This window comes from Lontra canadensis, unplaced genomic scaffold, assembly GCF_010015895.1.
Source record: "Lontra canadensis isolate GAN:19392208 unplaced genomic scaffold, GSC_riverotter_1.0 scaffold3, whole genome shotgun sequence".
Classification (NCBI taxonomy): Eukaryota; Metazoa; Chordata; class Mammalia; order Carnivora; family Mustelidae; genus Lontra; species Lontra canadensis.
In genome coordinates, this window is record NW_022630997.1 from 16,796,331 (window position 1) to 16,819,345 (window position 23,015).

Sequence of the window (23,015 nt, forward strand, 5' to 3'; positions counted from 1 at the left end):
GATGTACTGGACAGGCTTCAAAACAATCTTAGAAATAATCTACCTTCAACTGAACCTAGATGGGAGAGCAAAACCCCGGGCACCAATGAATATTCAACAGCTCCCACTTTTAAATAGCAGCATATAACAGAAGGGCTAGTAAAGTTATGGCTATTGGACAACATTTTCAAACAGCTTGAAATCCATGCCTCTTTAATGCCTGACCTGTATGTTACTCAGGGCGGACAGCCCTCTGCCTCACCTGTAGCAAAGTCCTTAACCAATCAAAAAGCCAAAAATAGTCAATCAACACAATAGACAAGGAACTCTGAGGACAGCTGAATAGAAAACATTTCTCTGTAGCATTTGAGTGGTTGGGAAGGGAATTATACTCAGGAAGTATTTCCCAGGCAATGACATATCACACTGCAAAATATTTTCTGAATGTAATCTGGAACCAAATTCTTAAAAGCACTCCTAAAGCTGGAAAGGAAAAACGCATATGCACAACTTGCCTCTCAATACATAGTAACAACATTCACTCAAATCCGAAGGGAAAGGTGAAGATGGCTTTCTCTCCCTCTCCCCCTTGCTGAACTAAAAGGTGGTCTGGCTTTGAGGTCATCTGCAACTGGCTTCCATTCTGATGTTTTTACAGCAGCTGATTAAAAGCAGGCTTTTCTTTTACTCAACTGCTTTGCTTAGGAACAGAAACAGCAGGCCTGACTGACCGCTCAGCTTCCGAGGGAAGCTAGAGACTGCAGTGTGGCTCTGGACCTGTGATGGGTGTGCCCAAGCCACACAAGAGGGCTGGTGCAGCATCGTGTCTCTGCCGGGAAACAAGCTGGCACAGCCCATGCTGGTAGTATTCCCTGCGTTCCCGAGTTGGGGAGGCACATGCGTGCACCCTGCCCGACGCTCATACAGCTGCCTTTTAAGTGGCCAGGGTGGCCTGGCCCTTGCTGAAGTCCACTTGTTTATGTTGCTTACCAACTTCCAGAGAAATTTTATTGGCTGGGGAGAGTGGAGAGTTAAATAAGGCCAGAGGAGAAAGAAAAGGAACGAGAAGGCAGTTTCTGCCCCATTAGTAAACCCTGTGTGCCAAACTTCACCCTGATCCTCTTTCTGGCAGCTTTGCCCTTTTGTAAATATCGGGTTTGGGAAAAGCAGGAGGAAGGTTCTGCAGTGCAAGGTTGAGGTGATTAGCTTGCTTTCTGAGAGATGATATTTACTGTTCTAAATGAGAGAGAAATCCACTTTTATCTCTGACCACCTCTTCAGCTACTTTGATTGTGGTCTTGGCAAAGACACAGGAGCTGGGTGCCCACAGACCCTGATGAGCAAGTCAGAGATGTGAACTATTATGCAGAATGTACCCAGGACTGGCTCTGGCCATTTCAAATCTTTCTTGAGGCTGAGCCTTACCAGTGATTTAAGATGAAGTACAATGCTTTTTATTACACATCTAATTGTTAATGAGAGGAAATGCAATCAGCAACTCCTTTCCACACTCTACATGGAATCGAGGAGACTGCTGAGTCCAGAAAAGATGTGGCCATTGATGGAGCCCAGGCAATTTCTGCCCCTGCCCCCACCTTTTTTGGAGGAGGGGGTGTTGTTAGGAGAGAGAAGAGTTGCAGATATGATGAGAGTACCTTCTAAGAACCCACTGCTGCCACACAGGGTCACTTGCAGCAAAAGCCTGGCTTTGAAATTTTGACTGGACAGCATTTAACTCCTCCGAGTTTGGCCATTTTCTCGCTGATTTGCCTCATGTTAACTGAGAACCTCTCTTCATATGCTTTCTTCGCAGGTGCAGCAGGGAAACAGGTTGAAGGAGAGTGGGAGAAAGGGGAGGAGGGACAGAAACAGAAAGAGATGAAAGGCAAGAGGCCCAGATCTTCCAGTTGTGTATTGTTTTTCTTGCTTTTTCGCCCCAAAGGCCATACGACAGCTGTCTTCTCCTAAGCACAGTGGGGCTTGGCTGGTCCTGCCAGGTGCTGGGCATTCCTGGAGTTCACAGGGAGAAACTGGGTGCTGTCTGGCTTGAAGTTGTACCCCCTGTCCCCTAGAAGTTGGGTCTCACAGAAGGCTATATAGGGAAACTAGTTCTTCTGCTTAACGGCAAAGCAAGAGAGATTCTGGCAAAACACTAAATATATTTATAAGTCATCTTTGTCTGGAACCAAATGAGGAAAAACAGGTGCAGAGAGGAGAGGAGGGGAGGTGAGGTGAGGTTTAAAAGTTCCAATCATTCACAAAAGATAAAAGACATCTTCTGATAGCAGCATGGAAGCAGTCAGCTGTGCTGAGCAGACCATCCTGGGCTGACTGCAGACCAACTGTGTCCCAACAGGAGTCTCAGAGCCCCACTCCTCGGCTAGTCCGGGGAAGAGGGTAGTAGTTTGATTGTTACTGTTGTTGCTCATCCTGGTATTGGCAGATATGTTAAATACCGCAACTTTAATGAGTCCTGTGTGAAAACAGAGCACAGAGTCATTAGTCCCTTTCCCTACATTTCTCACTTGCTCTAAGAGGAGAAGAATTTTAGCTGTCAATTGGGAGAAAGGCTCAGAGGTCCTTCCTAACACCTGCTCCCTGCCCACGCCAAGCAGGAGCTTCTGTCAAGGGCTGCGGTGCCTGCCTGGGGACACAGTGGGGCTCACGGACATGCTCAGGGCAGCAGCGCCCGTGCAGAGTGACTCTGATATCTTGAGATTAGGAGTCACTCTGATGGGTTGCCAAGATCTCACCTGCTTTCTGTAATGGTGGAGCAGGTGAGGCTAGCTCTGAGGTGCTGGCCCTCAGTGGCCAGAAGCACAGTTGTGCCACCAGCAGAAGTAGGGCAGCTGGATGAAGCTGTCTGGCCACTTGGCAGAGGGCCCTGGCAGAGTGGACGAGGGGAAAATCTGAGTGTTGGAAGTGTGCACCAGACACACTCCTCAGAACGTCAAGGACGGATGTATAGGTGGTGGCTGTAATGTGGCCTGGAGATAAAGACAGAGGTTAGGACTAGAGATACAAGTTTGAGGGTCACCTACGTTAAGACAAGAGCTGAAGCCTCAGGAAGACAAAAAGGAAGCTTTGATAAGGAAAAAAAGTCTGAGATACACTCTGAGGGAATGTTTTTGTTTCAGGGGTGAAGAGGAGAAAGGAGACACAAACAGAGAGCCAGGAAAAATATTAAATATGGCGAAATGCCATAATAATCTCATCTGGCAAAGGAGGGGATAGGTACATGATGATTACAGTATTACTAACAATGACCACTTCTTACTGAGGGCTTGTTCTGTGCTAGGCTCTAAGAATTCTGACATAAGAATGTGACATTTCAATGCAATCCTCACAACAGCTCTGTGAGGTAGGGACTGCAACCCATCTTACTAAGACGGAATACGAGGCTATGGAAGTTGCTTGCCCGGGGACACATATCTAGGATTCTCACCTGAGCCTGCCTATGTGACCCGGCTGAGGGACAGGAAGCAGCGTGTTCTCTATGAGAACAGTGAGCGCTGAAGTGAGTCCAGCAGGGCATGGACCACCCCCTTTAGAACCACTGCAGAAAGACGTGCAGAAAAGTGTACTAAATCTGTAACCTCTGCCACAGAACTAAGGCAAGTCTGGGAAATAAGAAACCATAACGACAGCAACATTCCCCACTAGTGCAGTTTCCCCAGCCCGGTGATGACCTACTTAACGGATCTGAACTATTTGACACGGGGTGTGATCTGAATATATCATCACAGAGATAAAGATGAAATGTAGGATGTTCTCCTGCCTCAGAGGGAGGTTGGAGACTTAAGTGGGAGAATACAAGGAGTTGTCACCAACCCCAGAGCGACTTTCAAGGTCTTTTTTGGAGGGGGGTGGTTGGGGATAAGGATAAAAAAGCCATGTTTTATAATCCAATGACCCTGACAAGGCAGAGCTGTGAGAAGTCATCTAAGAGATGTCACCAAAAATTTTTCTACCTACACATTATTTACTTGGTTTAAAGGCTCTCTGTTACAGGAACTGGTTTGATCTGCCAACTACAAAGTCATGGGCCTTAAAGCTTACTCTTAGCTTTGAAACGGATTCAACTCTCATTTTATTTTCTTAACAATCCTATTAGATAACTGGGGCAGAAAGGATTCATTCTACTACATAAGGATCATCTAAATCTAGATCAAGAATCATCTAGAACTGAGGCTAGCTACCTTGATGAAAGACAGTGTCCAAGGTGCAGCCCCAGCCCTGTCTCAAGCCGGTATTTCACCTGCTTTACAGGAATTGGAGATAAAGGGTACGAGAAGGCTCCATGAGCTAGCAATAGACAATATTCCATCTCCTACCCACAGTGCTATGTACACAATTTTTTTTCATACCTGGGCAAATATGAGGTCACTGTATGATTATTTATCTGGAGATATAGGTGTATGTTCGAGAAGGGGAGCGGGGGGGTTCAGCTTGGGCAGCTGGATCGTTTAGGAAGTCCCAGATGAGGATTGTGTCATCATGTGAACTACTGACAATCTGGAATTCATCAAACTGGAGTCGGAAAACTCTTCCAGAATGCTCCTAAAGCAGCAGAAACAAAAACTTTTGAACTACTCAAAATCAAAAGGACACAGATTCAGCAACATGTCAAAGAAGTCTATGGAAAGACTATGTATGTGAATGACGATAATCTCTAATATTTAGCTGTTTCAAGAACACAGAGAAAAAGCAATCTGGATTACGGGCAAAATGGAAAATGTCAAAACACTGGGCAGTTGACTTTGTACAATCAAAGTTATGTTCACTAGAGCTGAGCCATGACAAAGAGTATGCTGGTTTCTTACTGCTAACTCTCCTTGGTTTAGGCTGAATGAGAACATTCCTCAGTACTTCCCTGGCCTTACCTTCTTTCTGTATCTGTTGGATTCCTTTAAAATCAGAGGCCAAGACTGATGACCAGTAATACGAGGTGTGCTGCTAAATGTTTATCAACGAATTCTCCCCAATTTGTAAATGCATGCATACATTTTTATGGCGTAAAAACTGCTACAGTGGCTAATCTCAAACTATCCATGTAAGACCAACCAACTTGCAAAACTCATGAAAATTTGAGAACTTTCATAAGCAAGGTTCAAGCCTGCTCTAGTGCACGCTGGCATTAACTACCACCTCGTTCAAGATGTAGAGTATTTCCAGCATCCTGAAAATTGCTCTCATGCTCCTTACTTCTCAAGTTTACCTTCACCCCAATGCTTTCAGCATCAATTCATTTTTTCTGTTCCTGAATTTCATATGAATACACTCATATAGCATGTATTATTTTGTGCCTGGTTTCTCTTACTCAACAGTGCAAGATACCTCTTTGTTACTGCGTGTAATGTTCTTTTGTAAAATTACTGGTTGCCATTCCATTAAATGAAAACACATTTAATCTTTTCTCCTGTGGTGGACATATGGGTTGACTGTAGTTTTGGCTATTTAGTGAATCTGCTATGAACATTTATCTCCATGTTTTTTGAAGGATATATGCTCTCATTTCACCTAGTAGTGCTGTGGGGCCACAGATGGAGCAGGTATATGTTTAGTTTAAGTACGAACAGGGAAACAGTTTTATATTTTTTCAGTTTTATAAAAGTTGTGCCAATTGATACTCTCACCAGCAATGTATCAGAGTTTCAGTTGCTCCACATCTTTACCAACCAACTGATACTATCAATCTTTTTAATTTTAAACATTTTGGTATGTTACTGGAGTTTCAATTTGCATTTTTCTGTATGAAGTTGAGGAAGTACCTCCTCTGTTCTAGCTTGTTGAAGAGTTTTTATCATAAATGGGCACTGGATTTTGCCAAATGCCTTTTCTGCATGTACTGATATAACAATGTGATTTTTCTTCTTAGCTTTTTGATAAGATGGATTATACAGTTGAATTTTTGAGTATTAAACCAGTTCTGTATACCTGGAATAAATACCACTTGGGTCATGGTGTATGCACATATATACACTAAACATCACTGGATTCACTTTGCTAATATTTTGATGAGGATTTCTTTAAAGAGTTACTTCATTTTCCTGGCATATTGCTACCTTTTAATTAAGTATAGGTATTTTCTTTACTGTGAAATCACTAAATATAAGGACCGTGACAAGACTACACTTAGATTTTAAGCAAAGTGTTTAAAATATTACCAAAAAATCCTGCCTAATAAACTTTTATTAGTTATACAATTGTGTTTGCCTATTACCTTATTTTTAAAAATATTTTAATTTGCATCATGGAAAAACCACATAAAATTTACCATTTTATCTGTTAATGTTGTATAGTTCAGTATTGTTAAGTACATTCCCACTGCTATACAATCAATCTCTAGAACTTTTTCATCTTGCAAAACTGAAACTCTATACCCATTTAACAACAACTCCCTATTTCTCTCGCCCCCAACCCCTGGCAACCACCATTCTACTTTCTGCATTTGATCACTGTAGACTTTACTTACTTCTTCTAAGTAGAATATTAAGGTATTTGTCTTTTGTGACTCATCTGTTTCACTTAAAATAATGTCCTCAAGTATTATCCATGTTGGAGTATGTAACAGTATTTCCCTTCTTAAGGCTGAATAATATTCTATTGTACATGTATTCCAATTCATTCATCTGCTGATGACACTTGGGTTGCTTCCACCTCTTGGCTACTGTGAATAATACTGATATGAATATGGGAGTGGAAATATTACTTTGAGATCCTGCTTTCAATTCTTTGGGATATACACTCGGAATTGAGGGTGCTGGATCATAGCATTAACTCTACCTTTAATCTTTTGAGAAACCCCATACTGCTTTCCATAGAGTTGTAGCATTTTACAATCTTTACAAGAAGTAAATGAGCTCAGAGATGAGCACCTGTGTTTATGAGACATACTGATCTGTACTTTTAACACCTTTGCTTGCTTTTGGTATGAGGGTAATGCTGGCCTCATAGAATGAGTCAGGAAGTATTCACTCTGCTTCTATCTTCTACAAAAGATGTGAAGAATTGGTATAATTTCTTCCTTAAACACTTGGTAGAATTCACCAGTGAACCCATCTGGGCCTGGTGCTGTTTTGTAAAGTTATTAATTATTGATTTAATTTCTTTAATACGTATAGTCCAATTCGGATTGTCTATTTCTTCCTATGTGAATTATAGAAGATTGTATCTTTCAAGGAATTGATCCATTGCATCTACATTATCAAATTTGGGGGCACAGAGTTGTTCATAGTATTCCTTGATTACTATTCTTTTTAATGTTCATGGGATCCATAGAGACGTAAAATTGGGTTTAACATTTGGGTGTACATAAAAGAGGTTAGTTAACAAAATCCATTCCTAATAAAGATTCTCAACAATCAAGGAATACAAAGAAACTTCATAATCCCCTGATAATGGGTATCTACAAAAAAATCTACAGCTAACATGTATCTATATACATGTATATGAAAATGGTGAAAGACCAAGCGTCTTTTCCCCAAGATAAGGACAACCACTCTTACCAATTCTCTTGAACATTGTACTGAAGGTCTTAGTCAGTACAACGAAACAAGGGAAATGAAAGGTACACATATTGCAAAAGAAGTAATGAGTGTATTTCTATATGCTTGTAATGCACAGATCAGAAATTAAAAATTTTAAATATCCCCAAATTAAAATATCATTTACAACAGCACTAAAAAGATGAAATACTTAGTGATAAATATGACAAAAGATGTCTCAGACCTTTACACTGAAGGCTATAAAACACTGAGAAATTTAAAGACCTAAACAATGTTCTTAACAAAACATTGTTGAGAAATTTAAAGACCTAAACAAAAACGCTCCATTTGTTTTTAATGTCTTTGTTCATGGACCAGAAGACAGTGTTGTTAAGTTATTTCTCTCCAAACTGATCTAGATCCATCAAAATCCCAGTGAAAATCTCATCTTTTATTTTATTATTATTATTTTTTGGGGTTGTTAAAATTGGCAGATTCTAAAATTCACATGAAAATTCAAAGGACCCAAAAAACTCTGAAAAGGAATGAAGTTGAAGGATGTACACTTCAAGAATTAATAAAAAGCTGCAGTAAACCAAGAAAGTATGATACTGGCATCATGACAGACAAAAAGATCAATGGACCTGAATAGGTCCATAAGTAGACCCACATAATATAGTCAATTGATTTTTGACAAAGCTACAGAAGGCAATTCAGACGAAAAAAGATAGTCTTTTGAATAAACAGTGCTGGAATATTGGATATCCATATAACTTTGATCCATACCTGTACCATCTATAAAAATGGACTCAAAATGAGTCACAGACCAAAATGTAAAGCCTAAAACTATAAAAATTCTAGAAGAAAACACAGGGGAAGATCTTCACAACTCTGGATTAAGTAAAGATTTTTTTTTAGATATAACTGCAAATGACACAATCCATAACAGAAAAAGCTAATACACTGGACTTAACAAAAATCAAGAATTTCCAAAAGGTACTCTTAAAAGAATGAAAAACAAAACATGGACTGGGAGAATATATTTGTGAATCACCAATCTCAGAAAGGACTTATATTATCCTGAATATATGAAAGAAATCTTAAAACTCAGTAAGAAATCCAACCAATTAAAAAAATTAGCAGGGGCGCCTGGGTGGCTCAGTGGGTTAAGCCTCTGCCTTCAGCTCAGGTCATGATCCAAGGGTCCTGGGATTGAGCCCCTCATCGGACTCTCTGCTCAGAGGGGAGTCTGCTTCCTCCTCTCTCTCTGCCTGCCTCTCTGCCTACTTGCGATCTCTGTCAAATGAATGAATAAAATCTTTAAAAAAAAATTAGCAAAAGATTCAAACAGATACTTCACCAAAGTGGATACACAGATGCAAATAAATGCATGAGAAGATGCTGAACATTATTAACATTAGGTATATGCAAATTAAAATCACAATGAGGTCTCAGGACACACTATTAGAATGACTCAAAAACACTGTACTAAGTATCGGGGGACGTGGAGTAACTGGAACTCTCATGCACTGTCACATGATAAAACCGTTTTGGAAAACAGTTCGGCAGTTTTTAAAAATACAAAACATACACTTAACATACGACTTAACTATTCTGTTCTTATCAATTACCCCAGAGAAATGAAAGCGTATGTTCATTTCACTGTACACAAATATTTATAAAAACTTTATTTATGATAGCCCCAAACTGGAAACAACCCAAATTTCCATCAACCGGCAAAAGAATAAACAAATTATAGTATAACCATACAGTACAGTACCTACTCAGCAATTTTTAAAAAGCAATGAACTATTGATATAAATCAACAACATGGGTGAATCTCAAAATAATTAAGCTTAGCGAAAAGAGACAGACAAAAAAGAGTAAATACTGTACTGTATGAGTCTGTTTATAAAACCTAGAAAATGCCATCTAATCAATATTGACAGAAAGCAGATCAGTGGTTACCTGGGGATTGGAGTAGCAGAAAGTGGGGTGGGATTGGAAGGAGAGATTATAGAGGGGGCATGAAGATATGTTCATTATCTTGGTTGAAGTGGATGGTTTAACTGATATGTACACCTATCAGAATTTATTGAGTTGTACACTTAAAATATGTCCTCTATATTTTATGTCGATTTTATCTCAATAAGTCGGTTTTTAAAACTTACACAGACAACTCAATAAATGAATGAGGACAAGATATGAACAGACACTGCATAAAAGAAAAGCAAATAAAAAGATGTTCTACACCATTAATTATCACAGAAATGCAAATTAAAACTACAACCACTACACACCCACTCAAATGGCTATGATTCTTAAAAAGCTGACAATACCAAGTGCTATCAAGGATGTGGAAAAAAGGAAAAATGGGACTCTCATACATTCCAGCAGTGGAAATACAAAATGGTTTGCATTTGTGAACTCCCAAAATGCCACTTTGGGAAACAGCCTGTAGTTTCTTTCAAATTTAAACACACACTTATTATAGGATCCAGAAACTGCACTCCTAGGTATTTACCTTAGAGGAAGGAAAATAGTATGTATACTCAAAGATCTATAAGGTAATGTTTTCAGCATCACCCCAAACTGGAAGCGTTCCCAATGTCCTTCAGCTGGTGAGCAAATAAACAAACTGGCTCATCCACACCGTGGACTACTACTCAGCAGTACAAAAGAACAGAGCACAAACACAGGCAGCAACATGAACGCATCTCGTGTTTAGGTTAAACCCATACATGAAAGCTACACACTGTACGACTGACTTTACAGGACATACGTGAGACAGCAGAAGCACTGGAAGAGATCAGATGAACAGTTGCTGGGGTGGGGGAAGAGGGGATTAATATGAAGGGGCATCATTTTTGGGGTGATAGAAATGTTCTAGATCTCGGTTGAGGTGTTTTACACACTGCAAAATTCAGAAAAAATACACTGAAAAAGGGTAAATTCTGCCGTGTATAAATTATACCTCACTTAGACTAACTGTAAATGAATGAAAATACACATTTCAAAAAACATGTGTGAAACATGCAAATAAAGCAGGTCTGGTGCTGCAAGAATGAGCTTTAAATCCAACAAGGAAGACAAAGAAATGCCTGCCTCTCTCCCTCTCTCTCGATTCTCCAGAGCAGAGACCACCAAATGTTCAGAGTTAGGATTCAGAATACTGGGCTTCAAATGCTAGCTCTCATCTTTTTCCTGCGTTAAGCTCCCTGGTGCCCCACCTAATCTTCTTTTTCAAATGGCAGCAGCTTTTAACCTTAGGCCATTCTCTCATCCGGGCGTTTGGTGAACACCATGATAAAGAATTTAGTGCTTTCAAAGGTGACTTTCCTCCTTTTGAGTCACTTCTTCCTTCAAATGTCAAGATGTTCATGGCAAGGGGGTATATGAGGAATAAAAGCAGTGGGATTCACGTTGCTGGAGGCAGCATGCCTCGAACAGGCTGCAGAGCTAGGGGGCTGACCGGGGGCTCCCACAGGCTCCCACGGCACTTTTTGCCCGCACAGGTGTGCAGGTCCTCAGCTTCTGGACAGGTTCCAATTTGAGTAATTATGCTCTCTTTCCCTAAGTACCCCCTACCGTTTCTGGTGGATACAGAATTCTTACTCACTTCCTGTACTAAACTGTGGTGCGGAGTTGCTGTGCAGCTGTTAAGCAGCTGCCACGCTCTGCTCCACACATAGCCTCCAAAGCACTTTTGGATGAAAGGCGCTATATAAACATATTTTATTGTCATGTACTGGTTGCCTTTCCACTTAGTAGTAGGTTTTGTGAGCTTCTAAGTATCAAATCCAGATCTGTATTCCATAGCATATCAATGTTTAATTTCTTCTCCTTCCTGTTTCCCAACCCCCTCTAAACAATGAGACTCTTACCACAAGGGTCCGTAGACAGAGTGTCCCTGCCGGAGCACGGGGGTCCAGAGCAGCTACAAGATCCCACACTTTAATTTTTCTAAAGATCAAAAAGGGGACAATATCTTAATTAAAAGCAAAATTAAGGAAGAATAGCAAAAAGTCATGGCAATAAATATGCATGGTGAATGTGATTTATATGATAAATACAGTTCACAGGAATATATAAAAACTTTTTTGTTTTGGAGACTTGGTTCTTGCATTCATTCTTGGATAGAGGCTATTGATCTTAACGGGAAAATGTATGGGTTTAACCTAAACACGAGAAATAGGTTAGCTTTAACCAAGCCGAAGACAGTGGGTAAAGTTACACCACACTTTGTGGCTGGGAAGAGATCTTATACATTAGATGTCTTAATGATATAAGAGGTTACTTAGACCTAGAAACCTGTAATTCTGAGGCATCTTCTTTCTGGTCAATTCTAAGAATGGCGCACGTAACATGTACCAGGACAAGTGGAGCCCACTGAAGAACTATGGAGTTTATACAAGCAAATTCTCATATTTTGATTTAAGTAAGAAAAGTTTAGCCCTTCTGAAAATCAAACATACAGTCATGTCTCCTCAAGGTAAGTAACAGACAAAATCCAATAAAGATGGCAACAGATCAAAACCAGGGCAATGAGAAAATATGACATAGCTGGATATGTCCTCATACCCTGAACAATTTCCCACGGGTAGAACAGTGATGGCCGACTTAAAGCAGAGGGAATGGTCTATTCCTGCTGTGTGAGTTGTCTTCACTATAGCCAGCTCCTAAACTAATATTTTAAGGTAGTTTCTGGTTTTTAAAAATCTGTCATTTTGTGAACTACAGCCTTCTACCCCCCACATCAGGCACTCTGACAAGAAGAAATGATAAAGAGGTTTTCAGAAGTGAATACACTTTTGTATGAGTTTACTATGTGTTTAGCAGTGCTGGACATGGGATCCGTTCACAACATGAACGGATTCTAAAACCACTGGAAATTAGACCAAAGAAAATAAAGATTACTAAACTTGTCACTGAAATGCTAGGAGAAGTGAAGACAAGAGAGCTGCACTTTTAGGAATTATTCAAAGAGATCCAAATTCAAGAGCCTATCACACTATGCCCCAAAGATACTGCCTTCAATATTTCAGTTTTATTAAGTCATTATTTTATACACATATGCTGGTATACTGGGTTTCCCCAGTTCTTTGTTTTATAGGGTAAAACAGACAAATATATAACCAAATAACTAAAATATTAATGAAAATCATGAGCAAACAAGTGCAAATAAATGACTGGGAAAAACATTTTAGAAAAGTAAACAAAGGAGAGGAGAACACATAGATTAGACACAAGAAATATTGTAGCAGATCCTTTCTGTAAGATCCAAATGTTTCAGAGTCAAGTTAATACTATATTTAACATTCTCAGGGAGAAGGGATCAAGATGTGCTTTTTTTTAAAACCCTGTTAGCAAACTCACCCATCATAGGCCCCACTGACTATCCTCTTGTTATCGAATCGAATACATCGCACCAATTCCTCATGGCCTTCTAATACTCGTAAACACGCACCACATTCTATGTCCCATAATCTGGAAGAGAAAATTAAATCAAGTGAATTTTCACGTATTCTTTTCTAAGCTTGGCATGTCGTAATAATATACTTCTTATGTCTTAAAAAAATCCCCCCAAATAAAATCAATCAACATTCATACAAAAATGTATTGCTTTCAATGTAATTTATTTCCTTTCTGCTTTATAACTCAGGCAGAAAAAATGTATGATTTAAGTTCAAATGAAGTATATATTTTCAAAGCACAATGCTTTATACAATCCTGTAACCAGGGTCTCCAAGGCATAAAAAGGATGAATTCAATGTACCCAGTTCCCTGTGAAAGAAATGACCAAGCCAAGAAAAGTAATGCTTCCTGAAATCACCAATAAGAACGAGCTATAGAGTGCCACTGATATCCTGTCTTCACAAAGCATGTCCACCTCTGTTACTAAGGACACTCTGTTTTCACCCACTGTCCAGGACAGTCTTTCTCTATAATGGAAACAAAAAGCAAGTTCTCAAAAACATTTATATACTAACTTAAAAAGCTGGCAGTGCCTGGCTGGCTGTCAGAAGAGCGTGAGACTCTTGATCTCAGGGTTGTGCGTTAGTGAGCCCCATGTTAGGTATAAAGATTACTTAAATAAAATCTTAAAATTGCATGCTTTCAGACTGAACCAAATGAAATGACAATTTCTTTAGATAAAATACAGTTTTATTTTTTAAATGGCCTTTTCACCCTAGTACTTTCTGAAGGAAGAGAGAGGATTGATAAATCTTCCAAATTCTATTTGTATCTCTGTCATTCACCTTTGTGAAGAGAAAACACCAAAAAGTATCTCAATCTGTGGATTCTTCATAATTTCAAAGACTGGCAACTCCCTGGACAATTATGTAATGTGAAGAAAACAAAAGTGCACAATATGTAGCAGGGAAACAAATCTTTTTCTTTTTTCTTCTTCTTCTTCTTCTTTTTTTTTTAAGAACACTGGTGGAGAGAAAAGGCCGTTGGCTATTTATTAGCACTTTTCAACTGTACACAGGAGGAATTTAAAGAGGAGGGCCTTCAGCCTCCAACTACTTATCATTCTTGTCCACTTCTTCATTCAAGCAGTGCCTTTAAAACAGGTCTATCTGGTAATAAAACTATTACAGGAAGAAAACACATCAACAAAAGGCTTTGCTGTGCTTTCTGCTTGGGGCAAACTTTTCTTTTTTGGCCAACTTTTGACTCATGAGAAGCTACAAAAAGGAAAAACATCTGGGGTGCCTGGCTGGTTCAGCTGTAGACAGGAATGACTCCTGATCTTAGGGTTTTAACTTGGAGCCCCATGTTGGGGGTAGAGATTACTTAAAAATACAAAACTTAAAAAAAGAAAAGAAAAGAAAAGAAAAACATTTTATTAGAAACATAACACACTCGAAGATAACACACTCAGACTTCTGTGTGCTAACAATGAAAGGCAGGGTAACAGTGATCCCTTCTGGGTAAGAGCACCTGCTGCTCACCTAATAGTGTTGTCAGATGAGCCACTCACGACCAGTCTGTCTCGGTACTGCAAACAGGCAATGCCGCGTTTGTGTCCATTTAAGGTCCTCACAAATTCACAAGTACTTGTGTTCCATACCTGAAACAGAAATAGCATTTGGCAGTTGATTTGGTGCTTTTACTAGTAAGATCTATGGTAATTGGAGTCTTGGGAAAGCAGAAAATAGCACTGAGCCAATAGGGGGAAGACAACTTCTCAAACCACACCAAATCAAAAACAGAGACGGGAAAAAATGGACAAGTTTAATTCACAACAACAAAGGGCTAATTTATAGTTGGCTGCTATCACATGAGAATTCTTCCAATTGATTTACTCTTATGGGGCTAATCTCGTTTGCAGCCAAATTTTCTTTCTTTCCTTCTTTCTCTTTCTTTCTTTCTTTCTTTCTTTCTTATTTTAAGATTTTACTTATTTGACAGAGATCACAAGCAGGCAGAGAGGCAGGCAGAGAGAGAGAGGAGGAAGCAGGCTCCCTGCTGATCAGAGAACCCGATGCGGGGCTCGATCCCAGGACCCTGAGAACATGACCTGAGCCAAAGGCAGAGGCTCAACCCACTGAGCCACCCAGGCGCCCTGCAGCCAAATTTTCTTGAAGCTAAATTTAACCCTGCCCTTCTCATACTCACCATTATTTACAGGAATAAGATACGTAAGATTTTCATACAGCTTGTCTAACTTGTTGCCTTTTTACACATAGACTAGTGTCTGAATATTAAATTACTCTACACTGATGTTTAAATATGAAATTTTGTTTGTTCAGATTTTCACATGAACTCCCTTACTCTAAGTTGGGGAATTACTGAAAAATGCCTCATTACCTTTATAGTCCTATCTCCAGATGCAGAAACGATGTACTTGTCATCAAAATCTACAACATTGACAGCAGCTCGGTGTCCGACTAGCACCCTCCGGAGGGTGATGTCAGTTGGGGAGGCCATATCCCATACAGCAATGGAACGGTCTTTGGAGCACGTCACCATCATGCCATTATTGAAACGCAAGTGCAGAACTGCTTCACAATGGTGAATCAACGTGTTTAGCATTTCACCTGTATTTACATCCCATACCCTGAAACAAACAACATTAAAAAGGTTATCTGAGGTTTCGATGGTGCTCCTGGCTATAATCCTATTTGACCACCACATTCCCCATCCATCCCGCCCCATTTTCCTAATTAGCAGCTTTGAGGCTGAGCTGAGGTGAAGAGTTCTGATGGACCATGGGGGAAGTCATAGACAGAAGGCTGGACTAGGAGAGCAGGAAAAGGAAGAGACAGGATGCTGTCAGTGTGAAACCCTTAAGACAAACTACTTGAAATCTAGGTGAGTTATGGGGAATAGGAAAGAAGATGTAACCACGATCACCTACTAACTGGGCCCAGACTTCAAAATAATTATAAAACTTCTGACATTCAATCTGGTACCTTTAATGAGATACATTTTGAAGTAGGAATCTGACCCATAACAGTAGCATTAGTGTCCCATGGGTAGCCTTCAGGAAACAGAACTGACATGGGCCAAGAAGCTTCTGTAACAGACTGACTTAGTACTGTGGATTTGAGCCAAATTACCCTGGATCTTCGATTTCACCATATGCAGGCCAGGCACAAGATGAACTACACTCTGAGTTTAAGGCCCCATTTCTGTGCCTTGAATGGGGCAGAGATCAAAACTAGCCATCCCATTATAAAGGTGGACTTACAGCAGCAGAGTGTGGGAGGTTTGGACAGCCTAAGAATTTTGTGTGATGATATATTTAACTTTGATTACTCTATTTTATTTACTTTGATTTTCATAACACATTTTATTTCCTTTTCCAATTTAACCCCATCTTTTAGAAAATCATTTTGTCCCTTATCCTATAAATGATGTTAGCCTCTACAATGATTAGCTTCCTTGAGGCACTCCACAGCATCAATAAATGTTAAATGTCGATAACTGTAAGAACTGAGTTTGCTATGCCTTTAAGTCAAAAGACAAGAAAAAGGAACGGCCTTTTCTCTTCACAGAGGATAATTTCGAGTGGTAAACATTTAACTTTAGAGAGTCTAACAATGCAGTTAACTGCCTTTTTTCCTTTTTTTTTTTTTTAAGTTACTTTTGATGCATTATGTTTGCTAAATCCTTTAGCTTAAGGCAAAACTCCTAACAGAGGTTTCCAGCAGTGTTGCTGGTACCCAAAACTCAAGCTACACTGGACTCCAGCAGCATAATGGCTGTGTCATCAAATCACTAATGCCTCTGGAAATTGAAGGCCCCTCCCTGAGTAAAGCTTGCAATTAAAAACTGCAGGGACAGCAGGGGAGGGGCTGGCAAAGAGAGAGCATTGCTCACCTGTACACATTTTAAAGGAGATAATGCATGCCTATACCACAGTTATAACCACCTGAAAAGAGGCTTTATTCCATTCACATCATTCCTCTGTGTGCTGGTTTTTGTAAAGAATGCAAAGTTTACCAAGTTTCTGTAATGGATGATTCCCCCCAAATTAAAACAGAATATGTAGTTTTCTTCAGTGTTCAAAAATGTAAACTTGCCTCAATCATTTCTAAATCAAGGTTTCTAGGTGGACACAATGATGTGGAGAGTTGATGGCTTATTCCTCTTTAGTTAGGAAGTTTCAGAACTGTGTGTTCATGCAGCTATATACAAAATTACTATCTATGACGAATAACAGAGCAGATCTGATTTTCCAGAGTTTGAAAGATCATTTGAAATTTTCTACCTGACTGTGGAATCCGATGATCCAGTTATGATCACCCTCTCATCATACTGGAGACACAGGACAGAACCCGTGTGGCCTGTGAGAATTCGCTTGCATTCCAACGTGCTTTTATCCCAGATCTAGGATGGCAAACAAGATCCTTTTGATCAATGTGATAATGGGGTGCTGCTGAGACTTGTTGGCTCTATTATGTGTTTGATTCCCCGAAAGAATCAAAGCCCAGAGCAACGTAGAATGCATTCTTTTCTATAGGTATAGCTAAGCACTATATATATGTGTGGCTTCAATACTAATGCAGACTTTATCCTTTTCATTAAGGAACAGGGGTAGGCTATAATTATGTGAGGCCCAAAGGAGCAACAGCACATTCAATGCACTTTAAGAAGAGAATTTAACCGTAGGACTATCTGTACATGCTTCTGGCGGGAAGCAGGTAACTGTCCTTTAAGGAAATGATTCAGGCTTTGGGACTGGAAACAACCTAAAACTCTCATTTACTTTCTGGAAATAATGCTCAGGTATGACGTTCAGACTGCCTTATTAACGCGGACAGCCTTGTTCATTCACCCACCTTCCCATAACTAAACAAACCTCACCTTGATTGTGTTGTCTCGAAGGCCACTGACTATCTTTTGATCATCATACTGTAAACAGTAAACCCCTTTGCTTGTTTCACTTCGGCAGTGGATTCTCTGTAAACTATGTCTTCCACATCTCCAGTTAGATTCTATTGTCTGAGGGAAGGAATGGTAAGGAGGAAGTAATTAGGAAAGGACCAGGACTAAGTTCTTATCTGACTTTCATGGCAACCAATAACAAATGTTCAATGCTTCACTATATTAAATACATAGACCTTAAGGCAAACTAAAAATGTTTTTAAAAAGCCACTGTTTAAAATTGCATAACATTTTTCCATTTGCAAAGTTATTAAAGATTTATTTTCTAGAGCTCTCCCACATATAACTCATTCAATTAAATGATAAACTGGTGGAAAAAGGGTAACAGAGGTCAAGCTATAAACTACATAAGGTTATGTGCTCAGTGCTCCTCATACATATGTAGTGGCCATTTCTACTACCGAACTTCCACGGAGGCTCAATTCAGAAGATATTTGAATATCAGATGTGTAAGTGCAACTTTAACAGTCTCACTGTTATTGCATGAAGATACCATCTCTGCTTTCTCATTTAGCTACCAGTAAACAATCTTTATTTTTTTTATTTTTTTATTTTTTTAAAGATTTTATTTATTTGTTTGACAGACAGATCACAAGTAGGAAGTGAGGCAGGCAGAGAGAGAGCAGGGGAGGCAGGCTCCCTGCTGAACAGAGAACCTGATGCGGGGCTCGATCCCAGGACCCTGGGATCATGACCAGAGCCGAAGGCAGAGGCTTTAACCCACTGAGCCACCCAGGCGCCCCAGTAAACAATCTTTAAAAGCTTTAAAATTTTTTGCCTGGCAATTTGTTATATTTTACCTGCCCTATTTACCAAAAATAACTTTATTTGGCAAATACTCAAATATACATAGATTCTTACCTCAATGTCTTGTATAATTTTAGGATAAAGTGCTCTGTAAAAAGAGTTAGGAGGAGCATTCCCATCAGGAGGTTTGTTTTTGAATAAATACTGTCCCCTAAAAAACAAATATTTCCCAATAAAAAATCACAATATTATACATTTACAAGGAACTTCATAGTTCTTCAAAGTGTTTTCACAGTTACCATTCCATATGATATCTATGACTAGCCTGGAAAGGCACAAAGCTAAGCCTGATTTCAGGAGTCCCACGCCAAGGAATAACTTTCTAGATTCTAAGGAACTAGGTTAATACTATCAACACGATGATTTGCAGTATAGCCATCAGAGTATAATGTTGTAAGGTCAACAGAGTATGTATAATCAGAACTTATCAACTCGTCTTTCAGACCTCTGTAACAGATGCACTGGTCTTATCTTTTGAAAGTTTTATTGGTGATGAAAACTATTATCTCTGAACTGGGCACATGCCCCTAGTTTTTTTGTTTGTTTGTTTTTTTCCCCACTGAGTAAGTCTGTGCCTGTGTCAGTGGAGCCTAGCATCATGGGCAGTGAGAATGTCTCTGTTATGGAGATCATTTTTTCTAGTCTGAACTTACATAGGGTAAGGTGGAGTGGCAGCTCAGGCGCCCGGGCTGTTCACGATCAGCACAGCTATGCTTTAAAAGCAGCAATTCAGTTCATTTCGACAGAAAACAAAGGGAACACAGGAGTGTCCAGCAGCAGGTATAGAAGAAGACAAAAATGCCTAAGAGCACTGTGCTCTCAAGTCTAAGGCTTGACATTCTTTCACAGGTGTGTTCCTGGCTATGCACATACATACATGCATTTTACTGCCTTTGCTTGATCCCAGCGAGCAACATTTGTTAGCATCTCCTTCCTTATGACAGCACATCTCTGGAATACTCAGATCCCAAGCTAGATCTTTGCTACAAAAAAAATCAGTAAATGGCAATCACTTCCTGCTGGGTAAAAAATTTAATTCCTCATCCTGAAGTTAAGAACTCACCAAACACGGTGTGGAAGCTAGTAAACCCCTCTATGGGTGTACTAACTGCTGTTCTCACTGGCACCGTGCCTTGCAAAGTGGAGATAGGCAGAAATGCCTCTGAGTGTAATCCTGGCACCAGAGAAATCATGTTTTCTCTGGGCCAGTCATCCACTCCTCCCTCTATAGCTCTATTACAATATAATTAATTGTTCAGTGTCTCCAGGAGCGCTTCTCCCCTGCCCTCTTCCTATTATACACCTTGAAAATTAGTTGAGAAAATTTCCTATCAGGAAGGTAACTGGCTTTCAGTTCTGTGAAATCTGCAATGGAGAAGGAAGCTAAAATAACAGTTTTTAAAAGGGAGCTAATAGGAGCAAGAAACATGATATGCCAACATAAAGGGCAAACAAGACACATTATGAGGTAATTCTAGGTTACAAGTACACTTCCCTGAACAATCTTATCCTGTGTAAACACACTGCAAGCAAACAACAGATTTTGCATGAAGAAATTTTAAGTCTGGTTAATAAACGTAACTTGGTAATTTCAATTCCAACATCCTTTCTGAGGTAAGAATCACTACATTTGTATTTCAGGTAAATAAATCAAATGTCATGGAGATTAGGTAGCTTGTTCAAGGTCACATAGCCAGCGAGTAGACCTGGAATTTGAATCTAAGTCTAACTTCAGAGCCTACACTCTTACCTACTTTATTGTCTCCCAGGGCCCACCATCCCTCATAGATTCCTGTCCCCCCTTTTAATCTTTGGTAATTGAATACAGGCACCCCAGGATTTTCTTCATACATAATGAAACTTATCTCTACATCCCAAGAAAAGAGAAACCATATAAGAAACCATATCTCTGATCTCATGCCTGGCTAAAGTATCTAAATTTCTTTCAAGTTAAAGGTGCTACAAAAAAAGTGTTAAAAATCAGTTTTTCAGTCTAGATCTGTGTTGTAAGTCAAAACCTTTTATGATGGAAGCTTCTGACAAGAGGGACCACTTCTATGTGAAATGCCTAGTACCTCTGAGAATGTGAGTACATGATAAATGCTAAATATTAAATTTAGAATGTTATCGTAAAATGTGATCTGCTGATTAAGAAAATGGACTTCCCCAAGTGATCTTTTATTACACTTTTAAGAGTTACCATTACTGAGCAGAAAGAGCGCATTCAATATTATTCAAGATAGAAAACGAAAAGAGTTCATGTCATGAACTGTCAAATTCATGTAGATACAAAATACAACAGTGGAGTAGAATTTAAACCTGAAGTTTCACTACAGAACTATATTTACTTTTTTTTTTTTTTTTTTGGTTGGAGGAAATGGAAGAAACTTTCAAAGCCAGCATCTGGGGAAAGGTATGACAGAAAGATTTTATTGACACAGTAGGCTTAGTAAAACAATCTGAAAGAAGATGAGAAAGTGATCATAGATTACATTTTTTAAAAAGTTGGGGAGGACACTAACACAAGAAGATAAGGCAATGTTTAAAAATAGAAGCAGCCAGAGAAAAGTCAAGGGACTATTAGTGGAGGTCTTCATGGGGTGGACAAATACTTGTAATTTCATGGGGCTTTATCAAGCTAAGATGACAAATGTGGCTTAAGACAAAGGAATATGGTCTCAACTCTGAAGGATACTCAAAAGAACAGGAATGGGTTCCTGTGATTGAACAGATAGTGGAAAGAGTAATAAAATTAATACTGGATCCTAGATTATTCCTTAGCCATCCCTTCACATACCCCTTTAAAAGGCCAAAAGGCCATCTTTTCAATGATCTTGTTTGTTTTCTTTCTTTATAACTAACGGTAACAGATCGTGCTATTTACTGCCATGCCAAGCAGAGCCTACACTTATTTTTGGCATTTTCACATGCATCTGCCCAAATCTGCCCATCTACTTCTTCTTCTTGCCCTCAAAAAAAGTATCTGTGAACTCCCAATGTCTGATAAAGGTTTACTATTATTTACAGTCCAAATGTGAGCAAAGTGTATTTTAACAGGGAAGAAAACCTTTATCACTATGGGAGTGAATCCCTGTGATAAGAGATTTCAGGCCAGGAGTTCCAATTTGGAGGACCTTCTTCTCTTTTTCTTTTTTTTGTTCTTTTCTTTTCTCTTCTTTTATTTTCCCATGAGGGGTAGTGGAATATTCCTAGCTACCCTAAAATTCTCCCATGTCAGTAACTGCTCTATATCTAAGGCTGGTCCTGACATGCTTAACAAAATGATGGACTTGGAATCCCATATAACTATATACTTTCTTGCTTTTTTAAACTATAAAGAGTTTATTTCCAAAGTATAAAGTAAGGTATGAAAGGCTTTGATTTTTCTATACAGTGAAAATAAAAACATATCTGAGAAGAATAACATTATGGTTTCATTTATTCATTTTTATATGGCCAAACAACTGCCTGATGTTTGCTTCCTTTAACTGAATTTGAAAGAAATTTTAAGTCTTCTTAATAGTCAGAATGACAAAAATTTCTTGAAGCACTTAGTATAATACTTAGAGGCCATTATGTTTATAATATATTAATGAATTTCAAAGCTGCAAAAAAAAAAAAAAGAAGCCAACTATATTTTAATGAAAATTGCTAAGAAAAGCTGATCCTCTTTTCTTAACTGTTTTGTATCTTTTTATGGTCCAAGATAAATAATTGATAAAATTAATTGCTCAGGAGATCCCTGAGCACACATATGCCTGCTGGTGCATATCTATCAGCTAAAATACTTACTATGTCACCTTTATTTTACTTATGAAATATTCACACCTAACTTTCTTATAGTGACATTCTAGAGATATCCTCTGAGAGGAAATTACATACAGAAAGTATCTTCTGTAAGTTCTAATGAAATGGTACCTGTATGTTAAAAGAACAACAAAATTGGTGAAGTCTCTTAGGCTGCTAACTATATAATGCCTTAAGGAATTTGGGATTAAGCAGTACAATCTTGAGAAAATATGGATCTTATGAAGAAAAAGTGATACACTCTAGATCCCACACTTCACTCTTTCTGATGACTAGAGTTCTTATTCTAGTTGCGCGTAAAAATAATTTTGATTACAAAGGTGAGAAAATACCACAGGCATGGATTAAAGACAAGAAATCTTCCGAAGGAGAAAATACTTATTTGTTCAGGATTATTTCAGGCATCTGATGGCTTCTGTGTGATTTAAAGTCATCTGTCTTACAAACTGCCTCTCAGCCCTTTGTCAGGACACTAGTTTCTGCCCAGAGAACAGAATGCTCTCAACAGAAGTCAGTTTTTAATAATTTTTTGTA

The 23,015-nt window shown here is 39.1% G+C and overlaps 1 protein-coding gene across 7 annotated transcripts in view; it reads right to left on the bottom strand.

The window, feature by feature from the left end:
- Positions 1-2,118: 2,118 nt before the first annotated feature.
- Positions 2,119-23,015, bottom strand: part of BTRC (beta-transducin repeat containing E3 ubiquitin protein ligase) — a 177,615-nt gene continuing 156,718 nt past the window's right edge. For 6 of the 7 annotated variants that reach the window (XM_032882023.1, XM_032881987.1, XM_032881977.1 and 3 more), the window contains 9 exons: positions 18,729-18,825; positions 17,787-17,924; positions 17,191-17,309; positions 15,285-15,534; positions 14,426-14,544; positions 12,843-12,953; positions 11,351-11,429; positions 4,347-4,539; positions 2,377-2,452 (listed from right to left, as the gene is read on the bottom strand). In XM_032882023.1, the coding sequence (XP_032737914.1) occupies positions 4,378-4,539; positions 11,351-11,429; positions 12,843-12,953; positions 14,426-14,544; positions 15,285-15,534; positions 17,191-17,309; positions 17,787-17,924; positions 18,729-18,825 (1,075 nt within the window). In that variant the 3' untranslated portion in view covers positions 2,377-2,452; positions 4,347-4,377. Of the gene's footprint in view, positions 2,453-4,346; positions 4,540-11,350; positions 11,430-12,842; positions 12,954-14,425; positions 14,545-15,284; positions 15,535-17,190; positions 17,310-17,786; positions 17,925-18,728; positions 18,826-23,015 lie in introns of all 7 variants that reach the window. The other variant, XM_032881996.1, reaches the window with a different exon arrangement.